We start from the raw sequence: 19,660 nt of genomic DNA, 5'->3' as shown, positions 1-19,660 counted from the left end.
CTGTCCTTGTGGAATTTGCCCATTCTCCCCATGTTTGCGTGGGTTTCACCCCCACAACCCAAAGATGTGCAAGGTAGATGAATTGGCCTTGCTAAATTGCCCCTTAATTGGAAAATAATTAATTGGGTACTCTAAATTTATAAAACAAACTTTTGCAATCACCTTATCTGAGGGTGTGGGTGTGCTGATGGGCAGCGGAAGTCAGTTGAGGGCATCTGCATGCAGGAACTTAGCTCCTGCCCGATGTACCAACACATATTCGTAAGCCGCCAGGAGCAGAGCCCAGCATTGAATGCAAGCGGATTAATGGGGGGAATTCACCCAGTCCTCCTTAAACAAACCCAGGAGGGGCTTGTGGTCTGTATAAACCATAAAGGTATGCCCGTACATGTATTGGTGGAACCGCTTTACCGTGAAAACCACCGCCAGACCTTCCTTTTCAATTTGCGCGTAGTTCTGCTCTGCTGCCATCAAGGTGTGGGAAGCAAACGCAATAGGTTGTTCTGTGCCGTCCTCCATCTGATGTGCCAAAACAGCCCCGATGCCATAAGGCAAAGCGTCACAAGTCAGGAGCAAAGGTTTAGATGGATCGAAATGAGTTAACAGACGCGAGGATGAGAGTCTACGTTTCAGCTCATCAGACGCAATCTGTTGCGACAGGTCCCAAAATCACTGCTGCCCCTTTTTCAGCAATAGATGTATTGGGGCTAGAACAGTCGCCAAATTCGGTATAAACTTTCCATAATAATTTATCAGGCCCAGGAACAGTCATGCAGTTCCGCGGGATCGGGTCTGAGGCTAACCCTCAATAGTAAGAAGTCTTACAACACCAGGTTATAGTCCAACAGGTTTGTTTCAAATCACTAGCTTTTGGAGCACAGCTCCTGCATCAGGTGAAATTTTTTTTTTAAATCTTTATTATCGTCACAAATTATTGTCTACATTAACACTGCAACAAAGCCACTGTGAAAATCCCCTCGGGTACACAGAGGGAGAACCCAGAATGTCCAATTCATCCAACAAGCACGTCTTTGTGGGAGGAAACTGGAGCATCCTGAGGAAACCTACGCAGACACGGGGAGAACGTGCAGACTCCGCACAGTGACCCAAGCCGGGAATCAAACCTGGGACCCTGGCACTGTGAAGCAACGGTGCTAGCTACCGTGAACCCTAAATAAGCGTGGCTCACGACGAGCTTGCTGAAAGTACACCCGCCACTGAGCCTGGCGGGCATGTCTTCAATTCTGGCTACCTTCGGAGGGTCAGCACAGCCGCGACGAGCCGAATGGCCTCCATCTGCACTGTAGGAATTCTACGATTCTCCCAATTTCCCAGGTTGGCCCGCATGTGGTGGGTTATATCACCTTGGAACAGGGCGAAGCTGTTGTGTTGAGTGTTTTGGTTGTGTACTGGGGGCGGAGACGCTGCTAAAATTAAAGCTGCGTTGTGTTTGGTCAGGCCCTGGGGCGGCTGGGGATTATTTACTGAGCGTTGCCATGGCGACCGCGTTTGTTTGATATCATCCTGCCCCCCCCCCCCCCCCCAAACCCAAACAACAAGGCGGAGGCTCAAACCTTCTAAAATGTCGGTGCGCCGGCTCCTGGCCCGCGGCTTCGAGCTGGGCCGCTCGGTCCTGCGCCTCGCCGCCCCCGCGGCCCGGGGCAGCGCGGCCTACTTGGGGCGGCCATGGGCCCAGCAACCGCCGTCGTTCCGGGCCGGCCCGCTCACCCGCTACCGCTATTTCTGCCTGTCTGTGGGCGGCCTGGCCGCTCAGCTCCAGCGCCGGGGCTGCCGGCCGCTCCACGGGCCCGGCGGGGCCTTGCTGGCCCTCGGCCTGGGACTGTGCTTTATGGAGCAGCGGGCGGAGGAGGAGAGGGTGGGCACTGCTGCCTGCGAGGAGATCCAGGTAAAGACGGTAAATGTCTGAAGGGCTGAATTTCCATCTTGCTGCTCAGGCATAAAAACTGGCGTTGTCCTAGATTTCATTTGGGATGAGCTAATGTGATGTGAGAAAAAACTTGTTTGCCCAACCCAATGATAGGGTCTGGAACGCACTGCCTGGAAGTGTGAAGGAGAGGGGTTCAATCTGAGGCATTGGAGAGGGCATTAGATGATTATCTGAATATAACCAATGCTTTTACTGTTGCCCTATTATGCATTTTATTTTCATGTACTAAATGATCTGTTTGAGCTGCAGGCAGAAAAATACTTTTCACTCTACCTCGGTACACGTGACGATAAACAAATCCAATCCAACTATGTGCAGGTGTATGGGAGGAAAGGCTGGGGAATGGCTCTAAGTCATGAATGGCCTCCTTCTGCACCGTAACTGCACTGCGATTCTGAGTTCCATTTACGTGAAAATCAGGTGGTAAATCAACCGCTAATGCCAGTTTTAGGCCCCTGTAGCAAGTTGATGATCCCCCTTGTCAAAATTTTGACGACTGGCAGTCAACTGATGTTTGAGCTGATTTTTAAACTCCCTGCCCATTTAGAAGTCACCAAAACCGTGACTCTGCCAACTTGCTTTTAAATTCTGATTTGACAGTTCAGGCTCGACAATAATCGCAATCACTTGAGCAAAGAATTGGAGGACAGATGCCCATGCAATCATTTCCTAAAGTTGAGTCAATTAGTAGTCTGCTGAATTAATGGTGTTAGCCATTCATTATACTTGCACTTGTCCACAGAGGTTCTGTGAGCTTTTGAGATAGAACTTGTGGCGATTAGAAATCCCAAGTGACACATGATCTTCTGTAGAGGATCTGGGAACTGTATGAACAGGCAAGGAACCATACTTTAGTCAGATTGAAGAATTCTTACTGAGGCATGCAGAATTTGAACCAGGAAGTATAAAGTAGAATATTAAATTAATTGACGATGTAGAAAGTGAAAGAAAGATGAGATTAAGAGGCAGAAAGAAAGAGTAAAACAAATATTTTTTTAAAAATGCAGCTATAATTAAAATCTGAAGGAATGCAAGTTCACACATATGGATGTTAATTTTCAGTGCCAGAGAGGTTGTTTGGCAATAATTCACACCATTGAAAATTCACTGGGCAGCACAGTGATTAGCACTGCTTGTCCGTGTGGAGTTTGCACATTCTTCCTGTGTCTGCGTGGGTCTCACCCCCACAACCCAAAGATGTGCAGGGTAGATGGCCCCTTAATTGGAAAAAAATGAATTGGATGCTTTAAACTTACTTTAAAAAAAAAAAGAAAATTCACTTTGACTGGATTGGACAAACCCAAAGATTTTCCTGCATGTTTAGAAGGTATCTATTACATAACTTCCACAACTTCAGACCCATCTATGTATTTCAATGTCGATCTTTCAGTAAGAACAGCAACTGAGAAGATAGCTTCCTGATTTCCCCACTTCCCTGTGCATGCGCAGCCGCTGAACGTGCACTCAGTAATGTTATTTTTACTGCAAAATCCAGGTCATTGTTTTCAGGGGAGATGAAGAATTTTCTTGAGTTTAACATCAAATCTGATCTATTATTTCAGATGGACAATGGTGAATGTGAGCCAAGACCTCAGCAGAGATTGTATCTTTTGGGGAGTAATGAAATGAGACAAATTAAAACTTCACTGAGCAACAAAGTGCATTAATAACAAGGGTTCTACCACATCAGTGGCCATTGGTTTAATTTGCTTGATGTGATTCACTTCCTATCCTGGGGAAGCACTAAAAAACCTTCAGCTTAGAATTTATTACAGTATCAGTCTTGCGTCCTTCTTGATTATCTGGATAGGGGATCTGACAATGGAAGGCATGGGCTCTCGGGTTCCAAAAACAGCCTGAAGAACATGCCCTGTTGAAATGTGGTCAGGAATTTAGGAGATTAAAAATAGTGCTGATGGCAGAGTTAAATTACTTTAGCAGCTTTATTCAAAGCCGAATACAAAGATTTGCCGTTCATTCAAAACTAGCTACACTTGATAAATTCCAATATCTCTAAATATATATAAAGTATATTTTGGTTAGGTACAGATTAACCTTGTGCTATTTCTCTCTCAGAACAATACAGCACAAGAACAGGCCCTACGGCCCTCCAAGCCTGTACCAGTCATGATACCAACCTTTGCCAAAACCATCAGCACTTCCTTGTGCCATATCCCTCTATACCCATCCTATCCATGTATTTGTCAAGATGCCTTTTGATCGCCGTTAATGTATCTGCTTCCGCAACCTCCCCTGATAACTCACCACCCTCTGTGTAAAAAAAACTGCTTCGCACGTCTCCTCTAAACCTATCCCCACAGACCCTCAACCTATCCCCATGGACCTTAAACCTATACCCCCTGGTAACTGACCGTTCCACCCGAGGAAAGTGTGCCTGCCCATCCACTCTATCCATGCCCCTCATAATCCTGTAGACCTCTATCAAGTCACCCCTCAACCTCTGTCTTTCTAATGAAAACTGTCGGAGTCTATTCGGCTTCTCCACATAGCTATCACCCTCTAGATCCTGGTAAACCTCCTCTCCAAAGCCTCCACGTCCTTCTGGTAGTGTGCCGACCAGAATTGTGCGCAATATTCCCAGTGCAGCCTTACCAAGCTTCTATACAACTGTAACATGATTTGCCAGTTTTTATACTCGACGCCATGTCTTATCACCTGTATTTTCATAAGAGTAATTGTTCTATTATTTCCTTATGACAGGCATTGTTTAAAAGGAAGAAAATTAAATATGAAAACTCCATACCTTTCTCCACCCGTGGATATCGGTTTGAAGATTACAAGGTTGGATGCCACATTGGAAAGGGGTGTAATGCAGCTGTGTACAAGGCATTTATCCCTGGACTGGTCAACCCTAAGAAAAGCAATACCATCACAACACAGGAGAAAGTCCATGAGGGTAACAGAGAGGAAAAGAGTGTAGCCACTGTACAGGATGTCTCCGGTGAGGACCCTGAAGTAATAAAGAGCACAACAATTACACAGGAAACATCGAGTCTGAGCTTTGTGATTTTGAAGAGAGAACCATCAACTGACCCACCGAGTGTGTCTGAGGGAGACATCAACTACCCACTTGGTGCTTCCGAGAGAGACATCGGCTATCCACTGGGATCTACCGAGGTAGACATCGGCTATCCACTGGGATCTTCCGAGGGAGACATCAGCTATCCGCTGGGATCCTCCGAGGGAGACATAAGCTATCTGCTGGGATCCTCCGAGGGAGACATCAGCTATCCACTGGGTGCTTCCGAGGGAGACATCAGCTATCCACTGGGTGCTTCCGAGGGAGACATCAGCTATCCACTGGGTGCTTCCGAGGGAGACATCAGCTATCCACTGGGTGCTTCCGAGGGAGACATCAGCTATCCACTGGGTGCTTCCGAGGGAGACATCAGCTATCCACTGGGTGCTTCCGAGGGAGACATCAGCTATCCACTGGGTACATCCGAGGGAGACATCAGCTATCCACTGGGTGCTTCCGAGGGAGACATCAGCTATCCACTGCGATCTTCCGAAGCAGACATCAGCTATCCACTGGGTGCTTCCGAGGGAGACATCAGCTATCCACTGCGATCTTCCGAAGCAGACATCACCTACCCACTGGGTGCTTACAAGGGAGAAATGGGCTACCCACTGGCTCTAAAAATGCTTTGGAACATAAAAGTAAGTTTATAGGGAAAGCCTATTGCCTGAACCTGGATCCAAAATGAGTTGCAGGGCGGGGGTCATTCAATTCCATTATCTGCCTCTTTTCCATGGTTATGTCCACGCCCAGGTGTCTTTGGAGAGGAGCAGACAATGTCTCCTGGTATGGCTTGAGGCCTTCCAAGACCAGTGGGTGTCACAAGGGTTAAAATGCATCAACTCTCTTTCCCGCCCCCCCCCCCCCCCCCCCCCCCCCCATATTATTTTGATTTAAATTAGATAAGTTTCCTTTGAAGATTTAGTTTTTGTTACCCTTGCCCTTTGGTTTATTAGTTAATTTGTTTATTTGATTTTGAAAGAGTATACTGGGGTTCATGGTTTATCTCACTGGGCTAAATCGCTGGCTTTTAAAGCAGACCAAGGCAGGCCAGCAGCACGGTTCGATTCCCGTCCCAGCCTCCCCGAACAGGCGCCGGAATGTGGCGACTAGGGGCTTTTCACAGTAATTTCATTGAAGCCTACTCGTGACAAGTGATTTTTATTTCATTTCATTTCATGGTATAACACTTGCAGCTTGAGTGGACATGTAATGAACCTTTTGAAGGCAGTACTCTGAATTTAACATATGTTACTTTCCACCTAGATGGGTTTTTTTAATGTCATATTTTTCCTGTTTTAAAAAAGAGCGCAAGTTCTTAACAAATTCCTTAACAATGTAATCAGGGGGCAGCACGGTGGCACAGTGCTTAGCATTGCTGCCTACGGCGCTGAGGACCTGGGTTCGAATCCTGGCCCTGGGTCACTGCCTGTGAGGAGTTTGCACATTCTCCCCGTGTCTGCGTGGGTTTCACCCCCACAACCCAAAGATGTGCAGGGTAGGTGGATTGGCCATGTTAAATTGCCCCTTAATTGGAAAAATAATTGGGTACTCTAAATTTATTTTAGAAAAAGAAAAAAAACGAAAAAAAAACCAATGTAATCAGGTCCGTATGGAGTTTGCACATTCTCCCCGTGTCTGCGTGGGTTTCGCCCCCACAACCCAAAAATGTGCAGAGTTGGTGGATTGGCCACACTAAATTTCCCCTTAATTGGAAAAATAATTGGGTACTCTAAATTTAAAAAAAACAATGTAATCAGTAGCTCTATTAACAATGCAATATCAGGATAGAATCAAAGTAACGTGATGTATCAAAAATATTTGCTATGGATGAATGTAGTCCCGCATTGATACTTTCTGGTTGTACATAGAAACCAATTTGACCATCAGAATTAACATTGTCTGGGGCAGCACAGTGGGTTAGACCTACTGCCTAACGGCGCCGAGCTCCCAGGTTCGATCCCGGCTCTGGGTCACTGTCCGTGTGGAGTTTGCACGTTCTCCCCGTGTTTGCGTGGGTTTTGCCCCCACAACCCAAAAATGTACAGGGTAGGTGGATTGGCCACACTAAATTGCCCCTTAATTGGAAAAAAATAATTGGGTACTCTAAATTTATAAAAAGTATTATTAACCTTGTCTGGCTTGCAGCCTGTTCAGGATTTAAAATCTGACTCTGCTCTGGTGGTAACAGTTCTGAAATGACAGTGAGGTGAATCACTAAGGAATAATCAACTCTTTTTGCAGGTGCATAGGTGGTTGCGAGGATAGTTAGAATTGTGTTTCTCTATTATAGCCATCTAAGGTGACCACCTGCAAAGGACCATGGGAATTATGGCCAACCCAGGACTCGGAGAGATACACAGCCTATGTGTATCTAAAACACAGATAACCAGACCTGATCGAAACCCCTACTCGTTTGCATTTTAATGGCCCGTTTTCCTAGGACAATAGAACTCCAATCAAGCAACCGGTACAGCCACAGACTGATCGGCGCCACTCCCCTTACTCAGTACAACTGCCAAGGTCAATGACCACTAAGGACCAGCCCAGCTACCAAGGCACCCGCCCCTTTATTGGCCTAAATCGAAGAGAGTGATCAGAGCCCTGTTGAACTATTGGGTCCAAGGTTAAGGACCACTCCAGAGAGTGCAAAATCCCAGCGGGATAAAAGAGGACACCGCCATGTGTTCTGTCTCTTTTGGATCCGGCCTGTGCCAACCCAATTGCAGCAGGAACAGCCAGCAAAGTTCAAGACCAACGATCGCTACTTGACGGATGAGCCCAGCAGAGACAGAGCCACTTTCTTCAAACCAGCCAAGTGAAATCCAGATAAAGGCCTTGTCCATTTGCACAGTGCCGGTCGCCCTGAAGTTAAGTGTAGGGTATTGTAGCTGAGAGGTGTAGTTTAACTCATTGTAGATATTGCACTTGCATGTTGAGATAACTCTTATGTATGTACATAAACCATCTTTTGAACTAACTAACTGGTTATGTGGTCATTTGATCGATATAAGGGAGGCTTGTGGTTCACGAAGATAAATAGAAATACCCATATTATTGGCGACGCTGTTGGGACAGAAACAGAGCAACACTATCAAACCGTTCTGTTCCCTAAACTATGAAGATAGAAGATCTGCCATTTCAATTTCATCTTGCATCAAAGTATTGTTCAGCATGAGAGGAATATTACAGATCAATTTGGGAATTAGCATCTAGGATCTACCAGACTTGCGATTCAGGGATGGTCCACTTTGAAAAAGCTAATACTAGCTGTCTCCTGTGCCATCAGCACTAAATTTGTGACATGTCTGTTCTTTTTAGCTGATGGATTTGACTGGATCACATTACTTAACATAATTGTAGATGTGCTTCTTCCCTTGGGCAAAATGGCATTAACTTGGGAAAATAGGGGTGAATGGAAGGGAGCTCCATCGTTAACATTTTATTGATCTCTGAGACAGAGATCATGGTTTTCGCTGTCTCCTACACCTTTTCGAAACTTGGTACTTCTATAGCACAGTGAAAAATGAAAATTATTAAGTCGGAAACATTTTAAAGCAAGCACTTTTGTTTTGCACATTAAGCTTTTCAGAATTTATTGTCTTGTATTTTGAACTTCTCATTGCAGGCAGGGTCCTCCAGTGATGCAATCCTGACCGCAATGGGCAAGGAGCTGGTTCCAACCCTCCCCAATGCTTTAACCAACGAGTTTGACAGAACCAAAAGGTTAGTTACACGCATGCAGTACTTTTATTATTGACTGTTTGCCTATTTGTCTGAATATGCTTGGATAAACGATTGCAGATTTAATACAATTAGTTTAATATATTTGCTTGTGGATGGACTTTTGTTTAATATTCTTGTCCATGTTGTTATCATGCATTGTATTGCTACTCAAAGGGTATACAGTTATTAGACATGCCCATGAAAAGAACACGCTAATGCAAGGACTTTAGAAACACAGAAAATGGAAAACTATAAACAAATTATGGGATACAAAATAGCAATTGGACTGCAAAAGGGGAATATGTAAAATAAAATTCGCAAGGGATCTTCTAGCTTAAAAAAAAGTTTTAATAAATGTATTGAAACAGCATGGTAAACAGGGATGTGGGTCCACCAAATACAGATGGAGAGGAGATTATAATGGATAACACGGAATACATATTAAATGAGTACTTTGTATTGTTTTTAGAGTGGAGGAAGAGTACAAATTGCACATGATACAAGGGATTGTTTAAAACAAAAGTAAGGAGAAGTAATTTAGTGGTCTTAATATATAATAACGGCAGTGGAGAAAATAATGAGTCTCAAGATGGACAGGTCTCCAGAATCTGGATCCACCCCAGGGTATCAGCAGAAGTAGGTGATGAAACTGCACAAATTTAACATCCAGCAGTGGGGAAGTTACTGATTATATCATCAGAGGCAGAGTGAGTCAGCTAATCAGCACCGAACCTTGGGAATGATACATTGACTTTGGAAGGAGTACAACGCAGATTTACCATAATGATTAACAGATTAGAGGACAAGTTACATAAACTTAGTTTGTATTCTGTTGAATTCAGAAGGCTGAGGGGCGATCTAATCACGGCCTTTAAAATGGAATTTGTTAGAATAGATACAGACAAATCATTTTTCTGGTGGTAAAGCCAGAATAAGTGGCATAATTTTATTTGGAGCTGGCCATATAGGAATCAAATCGAGAAGCAACTTTTCACACAGATGATCATGGAATTATAGAATAATATGGTACAAACCAGGACATTAGATCCATTGCAGCTGCACTTTGAGCAATCAAATTACCCCCATTCCCATGCCCTTCCCTCATAGCCCTGCAAAATTTCCCTCTTCAGGTATTTACCCATATTCCTTTTTACTATTGGATCTTTCTCCACCATTCTGTGTGCTATGTCTTGTGTGTGGGCAAAGAGAGTTGGCATGCTTTTTTGCTTGTGTGTGCTAGATTGCTTCTTGTATCCTGCTGGCAGGCAGCAATGTGCAAACAAGAGCCAAAAAGGTATGTCTCTTCCGGTCAGTATACAGCCTTTTCATCAGCATGTCTTCAACTTTGCCTTCTCGTGGTGACATATGGAAACTGAGTCCCTCATGGCCCCAGGCTATACTGTCAGAGGAACTGTGAGGAGGTTGGCCCCCAGATGTACAGCGTGCAGTCCAATCGGCATATAGACACATCCTGGCACTGATGAACCAAACATTTCCAGCTATGGGGGAATAGCTCTCACTGCCTTGGAGATACCTCGAGAGGCTTGGCAGGCTAAGGAAGTAAATCCTGACAAAAAAAAATCTGGAGTGGAGCTCAAAGGCAAACTGACGTCTAAAAATCTAATATTTCTGGCAACTTCTGTAACCAAGCTGGAGCCAAATGTATTGCTATGCATTCCTTTAGACTGGACCAAGAAGGTAGAGAGGGGGATGCTGATGTTTGGGCAGCCCGGTGTCTCCATCCATTTTTTTGCCTAGGCCTGTGTCCAGTTTGGAACACAGGCTGGTAAATGGAGATTAGGTGGAAATCAGCCATGGATTAATTAAATGGTGAAACTGACTTAAGGGGCTGAAATACCTACACCTGTTCCTTTGTTTCCTCTGATATGAAAGAATGGCTTCGCGTGACATCCGCTTACCTCCCAGTTGTAGCCAAGATATAATTCTGCACCTGTGCAGGTGAATCTTCTTCCTAGTATTGTGGCATAGCTCACTGCATGCCAGCTTGTAGTGCTGAAGCTCCACCAACATATCGAATATAATAGCAATTTCAATTGAACCCTTGGAATATTGTGTGTTGCATCCAGAGCCAACAAGACACAAATTACATGAATTATTCTTTACCTCATAACTTGTCCCAAAAACTTTGATCTGATCCTACAGTCATAACAGAAAGAAGATGAAACCACATCCAAACATCATTCAGATTGTCCGAGCTTTCGTAGATAACGTTCCTCTCTTGCCTGGGGCTTGGATAGAGTACCCTGATGTACTGCCAACCAGGTTGAATCCTTGTGGGTTGGGACACAACCGCACCCTCTTTCTGGTGATGAAAAGGTAAGTGGTCCAGACACAGCTAGGTATGTTTGTTTAAGAACTGCAAGCTGAAGAATTACTTCTGGTCCACCATGTATTGGATCTGAGTTTGGATGGGAAAGGAACCTAAAAGTGGCCATGGTATAACACAGTATAGGTCTCTCCATGGGGTGAAAGAGATTGGTGGAGTTCTAGATATTGGACTGTTCCATGTAGCCAGATTTACTTTCCCTACCTCGTGATTCACTGTTCCCAGTTTGATGCTGGTTAATAATAATAATCTTGGGCGGCCGGTAGCACAGTGGTTAGCACTGCTGCCTCTGGCGCTGAGGACCCGGGTTTGAATCCTGGCCATGGGTCACTGTCTGTATGGAGTTTGCACATCCTCCCCACATTTAGTGTGGGAATTTCACCCCCACAACCCAAAGATGTGCATGGTAGATGGATTGGCCACACTAAATTGCCCCTTAATTGGAAAAAGAATAATTGGGTACTCTAAATTTATTTTTTAAAAATAAAATAATCTTTATTAGTGTCACAAGTAGGCTTACATTAGCTACTGTGAAATTGCCCCAGTCGCTACACTCCGGCACCTGTTCAGGTACACTGAGGGAGAATTCAGAATGTCTAATTCACCGAACAAGCACGTTTTTCAGGACTTGTGGGAGGAAACCGGAGCACCCGGAGGAAACCCACATCGACAGAGGGAGAACGTGAATGCTCTGCACAGGCATTGACCCAAGCCAAAGCAGTATAGTTATTGGCAGGAGCACCAAATGTGTCCATTGAAGATCGGTGTACAGTTACTGGAAGCGATTCAGAGCTGTTTTGATCTCCTGTCAGCATTCCATTTATACTTTTCGCTAAAAATGGTACAACATGGATAGCTTCTGAACCCCTGACTGGGAAATAATCTATATAATACGCTGCGATGTTGGTTGTAGTCTGAGGATTCGGGTTACTTGGTCCTGTGTATATTTATGTATTAGTGCCAAGGTGCTAATAATACAACCTATGAAGGACACGTTCTCTCAGTGTTGTCTGTAAGCTGTGCAACAGTCCATCAAATGCTGCGCAGTTAAAAACAACCCATATCCTGATGGTTAAATGAGGTTTCCTGCCTCTAGCGCACAAGCAAAGAACTGGTAGACACCCCATAACAGGAAATGAATGGACAAGAGCCAATCAGGTGGAATTAACAACTGAAATTCATTCGTGTTGGCTCCTCGAGCCCAAAGTTATCACCTGAGCTTGACTAATGCACCCTAGATGACTCCCTGAAACTAAAAAGTAAGCTGATGCCCTTCTAAAATCTTCAGCCCCTTTCTTTATTCCCGGCTCCATTACCATGCAGCAATGAAAACAGCGCTCAATTTCTGCTTCCTCCCTGACCCTCCTGCTTGCCACTTCCCGCCCACTTTCTCTCTGAGCCCTTCTCCCTGAACTCTTGTTCACAGCAGAAAGGGAAGGAGTCAGGGCAGCACGGTGACATAGTGGTTAGCATTGCTGCCTACGGCGCTGAGTACCCGGGTTCGAATCCCGGCCCTGGGTCACTGTCTGTGTGGAGTTTGCACATTCTCCCCGTGTTTGCGTGGATTTCACCCCCACAACCCAAAAGATGTGCAGGATAGGTGGATTGGCCATGCTAAATTGCCCCTTAATTGGAAAAAATTGGGCACTCTAAATTTAAAAAAAAAGAAAGGGAAGGAGTCAGAGAGGGAAATGGTAAGTCGGGAGATGTGACAAGCTGGAGATGGGAAGAGGGGGAGTTATTAAGAGTCAAGTGAGATGATTTTTGGGCCAGTTAAGACCAATGATTTGATCATTCTGCTGCAGCTTCCTTTGTAGAATTATTGAAGGAATGAAATGAAAATCGCTTATTGTCACGAGTAAGCTTCAATGAAGTTACTGTGAAAAGCCCCTAGTCACCACATTCCGGCGCCTGTCCGGGAAGGCTGGTACGGGAATCGAACCGTGCTGCTGGCCTGCTTGGTCTGCTTTAAAAGCCAGCGATTTAGCCCAGTGAGCTAAACCAGCCCCAAGATTGATCCCAAAGATTTTTGGCATATTAAAAACACATTGGCATTTCTAGGGAGTTTGAGAAAAGTTTTGGATTTCTAGCCAGATCTCCAAATAATAATGCAAAAGTTCTTGCAGCACCTATTTTGAGCTTATCAAATTGAAACAAAGGAGCCATTGCTACCATTTAAACTTTTCTTCTGTCAGATTATGGAAATACAAGCCACAATATCAAACTAACAATTTACCTCTTCTGTGTATAGTCATAGTTATGGCAATGAACTTGAAACCTATGGCAATGAACTTGAAACCTTGAGGTTGTGAGTTCAAATGTCACCAAAGTAAAGTTTGAATTAGATTCATTAAATCTGATAGCATGTATGTCAATGTCTGTTGTTTGTTCATTCTTCTTCCATACCTTTTTGGTAACTTTTGGGTTTTTATTGTTTCTACTGATGATTTACATCTGCATCACCTTGATATTAGTGCACATAACCAAAATTCATTCCACACATGGATGGAAAAACGTAGAGAGAACATTGTGTGCAAACCGCACTCCCCAAACCTTTCACCTGATCCAGGCAGACTTGCTACGAATGCCTTGCCATCTCTGTGGGAGTGAAGAGATGCTGTTGTTACCACCCCACTTACTGTCGAGAGACAGAGAACAAGTGAGGTCAAGTTAGGGATTTGAAGTGTCCCCACTGGCCCTAAAAAAAAAAAACTGTTGGAACAATAGTTATTTCCCCTCTTTCCTGTAGCGAAACATTCAGCCTCCACTTTGGAAAAACCTAGGTGACATGTTTGAAATCCCAAACTCATGATAGTGAAGTATTGTGCAACATTCAAGAGGATGACATTTGAGCAAGTCATGCTCTAGTCTACAACAGCTGGCTGAGCTGTTTGTGAGAGATTAGGAAGGTCAGTGTTCAATGCTGCACTGAGCATTGAACTGGTGTAGCATAGGGTCCTCGTGACTCTGTTAGGGATCTGATTCTTGATTTCTATCCAATGACCCTTGCTGGAACTTGGTGGAGATTGAGATTAGCCTCACGGTCTGACCCTTGCTATCTGGGCTCGTGCATGGTCTGGGTGAGTTGCCAGAAAGTACTTTGCAACAAGAGAGTTGTATTACAAGAGTCAGCACGGAATAAATTAATGTGAAGGAATAGGGGTGAAAAATCCCACAATTTTAAACAATCGCCATTTTGAACCATGTGAGGCTGCATGATGCTGTTGGAAATGTTGCTGCTTTCCAAAAAAATGATGGGTTGAATAATTTAAAAAACTTTGTAGTCAGTTATTTGATTACATCTTTATGACAGGGTGAAATGCGAATGTGAAGCTGACGTTGTGTGTCTTCTGCCTTAGTTATCCATGCACCCTGCGCCAGTACCTTCAGGTCTGTATCCCCAACACAAAGTATGCTACTCTGATGATTCTTCAGTTACTGGAAGGAGTGGATCATCTAGTGCAGCATGGCATTGCACACAGAGACCTGAAGTCTGATAATATTCTGGTGGAGTTTGATTCAGGTGATTGTACAAATTGAGTGGGAACTGGGAAGACCTGCAAGCAAGGATTCGCATTTAGATTTTTGCAAGTTTCATAACTCTGCATGCACAAAAATTAGTTAAACGTTCTGGGCATAACATATTAGAATTATGTAAGCGAGAATTTGTCCAGAATTCCAGTCTTGAGCCACAGAATACTGCACAAGATAAAGCCCTAGCTCAGTATTTACACAATGTATAGCCGTGCTCACTTTTATTTATTTATTTATTTATATATATATATATCTTTTTTTTTGGCCTTTCTCTTGTATGTAATGAGGCAGATTTGCAGTCATGATTTCATGTAGGTCATTGACAGTTGCAATGTTGTACCTTGCCAGATTATTTTTGTTATATTTTGTAGGTCAGTTTTTTCTTCTTAATTTTGCGGAAAATAATTTTCAATTCATAGCACCCTTGCCTCAGTTGTAGACTTGCTGATTCAAGACCCACTAATAAAGCATGGTATAAATTTAACTTGGGTGGCATGGTGGCGCAGTGATTAGCACTGCTGCTTCACTGCTTGAGTACCCAGGTTCGATCCCGGCCCCGGGTCACTATCCGTGTGGAGTTTACATGTTTTCCCTGTGTTTGCATGGGTATCACCACCCCCAACCCAAAAACAAATGTGCAGGCTAGGTGGATTGGGCAGGCTAAATTGCCCCTTAATTGGGGAAAAAAATAATTGGGTACTCCAAATTTGGAAAATAATAAATAAATTTAACTCTTTTTTTTATGCTTTGTTTAGTTGGCTGCCCACGGTTGGTGATTACTGATTTTGGTTGCTGTCTGGCAGAGGAAAGTCTGGGGTTGAGGCTTCCCTTTAACAGTATGGATGTTGACCGGGGAGGCAATAGCTGCCTCATGGCTCCTGAGGCAAGTGCACTGAGGAAAAATAAGTAAAATCACGTGCAGCTGCTACCTGTACACACTTAATGTTTGTAGTATGACACATTTGTCTGTAACTGCAACAAGTCAAAATTATTTGACACATTGGTGCATTATGTCTGGAGTCTAATTCTCACTACTGTGCATTCCAGATTTCTGCAGCAGTCCCTGGACCCAATGTCGCTATTGATTACAGCAAATCAGATGCCTGGTCAGTGGGTACCTTGGCCTATGAGATCCTGGGTCTTCACAATCCATTTTATGGGTGTGGAATGGATTATCTGGAGAGCAGGAACTATCGAGAGGATAATCTGCCACCTCTGCCAGGCTCCATTCACACAGACGTGAGGCTGGTGGTGAAACGTTTGCTGTGCAGAGATCCTAAGAGGGTGAGTACAGCAGCAATAGTTGAAACTGTTGATTGACTTGAAATTGCCCTTGGAATTATCACAACTTTGATTTTTATGAACATTCAAAATCGGCAGGCGGTCAGCAGTTTATCAAGCTTTCCCAAGAAAGGGCAGCATGGTGACGCTGTGATTAGCACTGCTGCCTCATGACGCCGAGGACCCAGGTTTGATCTCGGCCCTGGGTCACTGTCTGTGTGAGGTTTGCATATTCTCCCCGTGTTTGCATGGATTTCACCCCCACAACCCAAAAAGATAGGTGGATTGGCCACACTAAATTGTCCCTTAATTGGAAAAAAAATAATTGGGTACTCAAAATTTATTTTAAGAAAAGTTTTTAAAAAGCTTTCCCAAGAACACGACCATTCGGCCTAGCGAGCCTGGCTCTGCCACTCAGTATGATCATGAGCTTTAATATAACTTTCCCTCCTGTTCCCCAGAACCCCCACCGATTTTGCGAGCAATCAAAGTTTTGCTTATCCTAGCCGTAAATGTATTCAACGATGGAGCAAGAATCCTCGGGGCAGGAGAATTCCAAAGAACACTTTAAGCCCCACAGAACAATGGTCAGACCATCATTAACAGATGTTTCCCCCTCCATAACCATCCCTGTGCAACCATGTACTCTCCTGGGAGAATAAAATCAAGGCCACATAAGATATGGGTTTTTTTCTGTATTCTCAGCCGATCGAGGGATTGTAGGGGGTGAGTGGGAAAGTGGAGGTTGAAGCCCAAAGTCAGCCATTGATAAGTATTCGGTGATGGAGCAGGCTCGATGAGCTGTATGGTTTACTTCTATTTTTTGTACTCGCCCAATGTTTCAACACATTGCAGGTACCTTCTATCCAGCACTGCCTCAGTCAATTGTCCATGGAAGTGAAGATGCAAATCTTGAAATAAAAACAGAAAATGCTGCAAACATTCAGCAGGTCGGGCAACATCTGGCAGAGAAACACAGTTAGCAATTCAGGTAGATGTTTTTTTCCCCACTCTGCAGCACAGGGTACCACCGGAGCTTGTATGGAAAGATGAAGATGAACAACAACATCTCCTCCACAATAGTCATCAATACCGGGGCCCTGCAAGGCTGCGTACTTAGCCCCCTACTCTACTCCCTGTACACACGAGTGCGTGGCAAAATTTGGTTCCAACTCTATCTACAAGTTTGCTGACTATACAATCATAGTGGGCTGGATCTCGAATAATGATGAGTCAGAATACAGGAGGGAGATGGAGAACCTAGTGGAGTAGTGCAGCGACAACAATCTCTCCCTCAATGCCAGCAAAACTAAAGAGCTGGTCATTGACTTCAGGTAGCAAAATACAGTACACACCCCTGTCAGCATCAATGGGGCCGAGGTGGACATCTCCAAAAATCTGTCCTGGTCCACCCACATCAACGTTACCACCAAGAAAGCACAACCGCGCCTATACTTCCTCAGGAAACGAAGGAAATTCGGCATGTCCACATGAACTCTTACAACTTTTACAGATGCACCATAGAAAGCATCCTATCTGGCTGCATCACAGCCTGGTATGGCAACTGCTCGGCCCAGGACCGCAAGAAACTTCAGAGTCGTGAACACAGCCCAGTCCATCACACGAACCTGCCTCCCATCCATTGACTCCATCTACACCTCCCGCTGCCTGGGGAAAGCGGGCAGCATAATCAAAGTCCCCTCCCACATGGCTTACTCACTCTTCCAACTTCTTCCATCGGGCAGGAGATACAGAAGTCTGAAAACACGCACAAACACACTCACACAGCTGTTACCAGATTCCTAAATGACCCTCTTATGGATTGACCTCATTAACACTACACCTCTGTATGCTTCATCCAATGCTGGTGCTTATGTAGTTACATTGTATATCTTGTGTTGCCCTATTGTGTATTTTCTTTTATTCCCTTTTCTTTCCATGTTCTTAATGATATGTTAAGCCGCTTGCGGAAAAATACTTTTCACTGTACCTCTGTACACGTGACAATAAACAAATCCAATCCAAGGTGTTACCTCCTCGCACACTTCATTCAAAAGCCTCCTAAAGACTTTTCTTTCTTGGCTGTTTTTCTCAGTTGTTAGCGCTAGGAATCTGAGGCTGAATGTACTGCCATTCCTCCCATCCCCAGCCAACATCAGCTAAAAGTGTTGAATTTCACTGATCTGACTATCTGTTATGACCTAGGAATGAACCTTGTTTTTATTTTCTTCCTTCTCACAGCGCCTGTCAGCGAGAGTTGCTGCGGACATGCTGCACCTACACCTGTGGGGAACCGAGCTCCTCACCTCTACGCGGATCAATGCAGCAAAGGTTTTCGATTGGCTTCGGTGCCAGACTCTGCTCACCTTCCTGCAGCTCACAATGAGGCGTGAACTATCCGTGGAGACTGAATTAAAGAGAAGCTTCTTGGCAAATCTCAGCTTCGAAGAACTGAGGCTGGGACTGGATTTGCTCCGACATGGGAAGTGCTGAATGAGTTCCTGTCAATAAATAAAATCCTGGATTCTCTAACAGAATTTAGTGAAATTACTGTGACTAACTGGGGATCTAGGAATAAAAGCTTTGCACTTGCTTTATAATTAATGAGATTAATAAGAGTTTAACAGCATGTCTGCGATTGATTCTGACCCAATAGTTATTGAAAAATCAATATTTAATGTTATCTTTCATCATACAGTACTTCATGATATTGAAGGGAAATAAATCATTGGCTTCTGTGGATCTGAAACAGCTGGTAAAGAAATGCATGCATGTGCGATTAACCCTGTGTTTACTGTTGAATTTTACTGACCCTGACTATCTGAAATAGAGGCCAGCTTACTGCTGGGTTGTGTTTCTTGTACCTTGAAGTCGAGCTCTGGAACTCAGCAGTTCAAACAACAAAATGCGTACTTATGAAAGTCCAAGGTCCACAGTGTACAGCACAGTTAAGTTATAAAGTGTATGAGAAGAATAAAGACAAATCTTTTAAGTAGTGGTAGGTGACACTGAGCCCAGGTTTTCGGAGCCTGTAGATTGTCAGAGGAAAGGGAGCAGTAATTCCGATTTTGGATGGAGAAAATTAAGTTTGTGGATATCTGAGATATTAATCCTGTGGGCAGATACTGCTCATGTATGAGGTTCCATTTGTGGGGGAGGGGAAATCTAGAAAGCAGCTGGTACAAAGTTCTGCACACCTTGCTTGTGTTTTCTGTATTGCAACAGTTTATCTTGCAGGTAAATGAGTTATTGAGCTAACTACCCAGCCATTCGCACTGATGCACGGGTATGTTTTTTTGTCTGCATTTACAATGCAATCCTGTTAAAGTAGGTTAAATAAACAATACCATCTGAAATTGGAACATTGATCTCATTTTCATTTCCCTCAGGTCTATTGTTTTTGTTGCTGTTCTGTAAATCATTTATCTCCAGCACTCTGATCTCTCAACATGAGTCAACATCAACAGTTCAAATACATAGAGGGTAGCACAGTGGTAAGCACAGTTGCATCACAGCTCCAGGGTCCCAGATTCGGTTCCTGGCTTGGGTCACTGTCTGTTTGGAGTCTGCACCTTCTCCCCGTGTCTGTGTGGGTTTCCGCCGGGTGTTCCGGTTTCCTCCCACAGTCCAATGATGTGCACGTTAGGTGGATTGACCATGATAAATTGCCCTTTAGTGTCCAAAAAAAGGTTAGGTGGGGTTACTGGGTTACCGGATAGAGTGGGCCTAAATAGGGTGCTCTTTCCAAGAGCTGGTGCAGACTCTCTGTACTGTAATTTCTATG

The 19,660-nt window shown here is 44.2% G+C and overlaps 2 protein-coding genes across 5 annotated transcripts in view; one reads left to right on the top strand and one right to left on the bottom strand.

The window, feature by feature from the left end:
- The window catches only part of LOC119950919 (lysosomal amino acid transporter 1 homolog), a 44,714-nt gene extending 43,066 nt beyond the window's left edge, over positions 1–1,648 (bottom strand). Inside the window, exon 1 of one of the 3 annotated variants that reach the window (XM_038773856.1) lies at positions 1,575–1,648. The gene's annotated coding sequence lies outside the window, so the exon portion shown is untranslated. The other 2 variants (XM_038773858.1, XM_038773859.1) reach the window with 2 other exon arrangements.
- On the top strand, positions 1,568–19,238 carry pink1 (PTEN induced kinase 1). 2 transcript variants are annotated; one of them, XM_038773853.1, is made up of 8 exons: positions 1,568–1,906; positions 4,670–5,629; positions 8,617–8,714; positions 10,878–11,051; positions 14,421–14,584; positions 15,351–15,478; positions 15,643–15,879; positions 18,118–19,238. In XM_038773853.1, the coding sequence occupies exons 1-8, from the start codon at positions 1,583–1,585 to the stop codon at positions 18,367–18,369; spliced, it is 2,337 nt and encodes a 778-aa protein (XP_038629781.1). In that variant the 5' UTR covers positions 1,568–1,582; the 3' UTR covers positions 18,370–19,238. The 2 variants fall into 2 exon arrangements, with proteins under 2 accessions (XP_038629781.1, XP_038629780.1); XM_038773852.1 differs by having other exon boundaries at positions 1,568–1,915.
- Positions 19,239–19,660: the final 422 nt, after the last annotated feature.

Source organism: Scyliorhinus canicula, chromosome 16 (assembly GCF_902713615.1).
Source record: "Scyliorhinus canicula chromosome 16, sScyCan1.1, whole genome shotgun sequence".
Lineage (NCBI taxonomy): Eukaryota > Metazoa > Chordata > Chondrichthyes > Carcharhiniformes > Scyliorhinidae > Scyliorhinus > Scyliorhinus canicula.
Note: the sequence above shows the minus strand (reverse complement) of the source record. Positions and strands in the feature narration are given on the sequence as shown.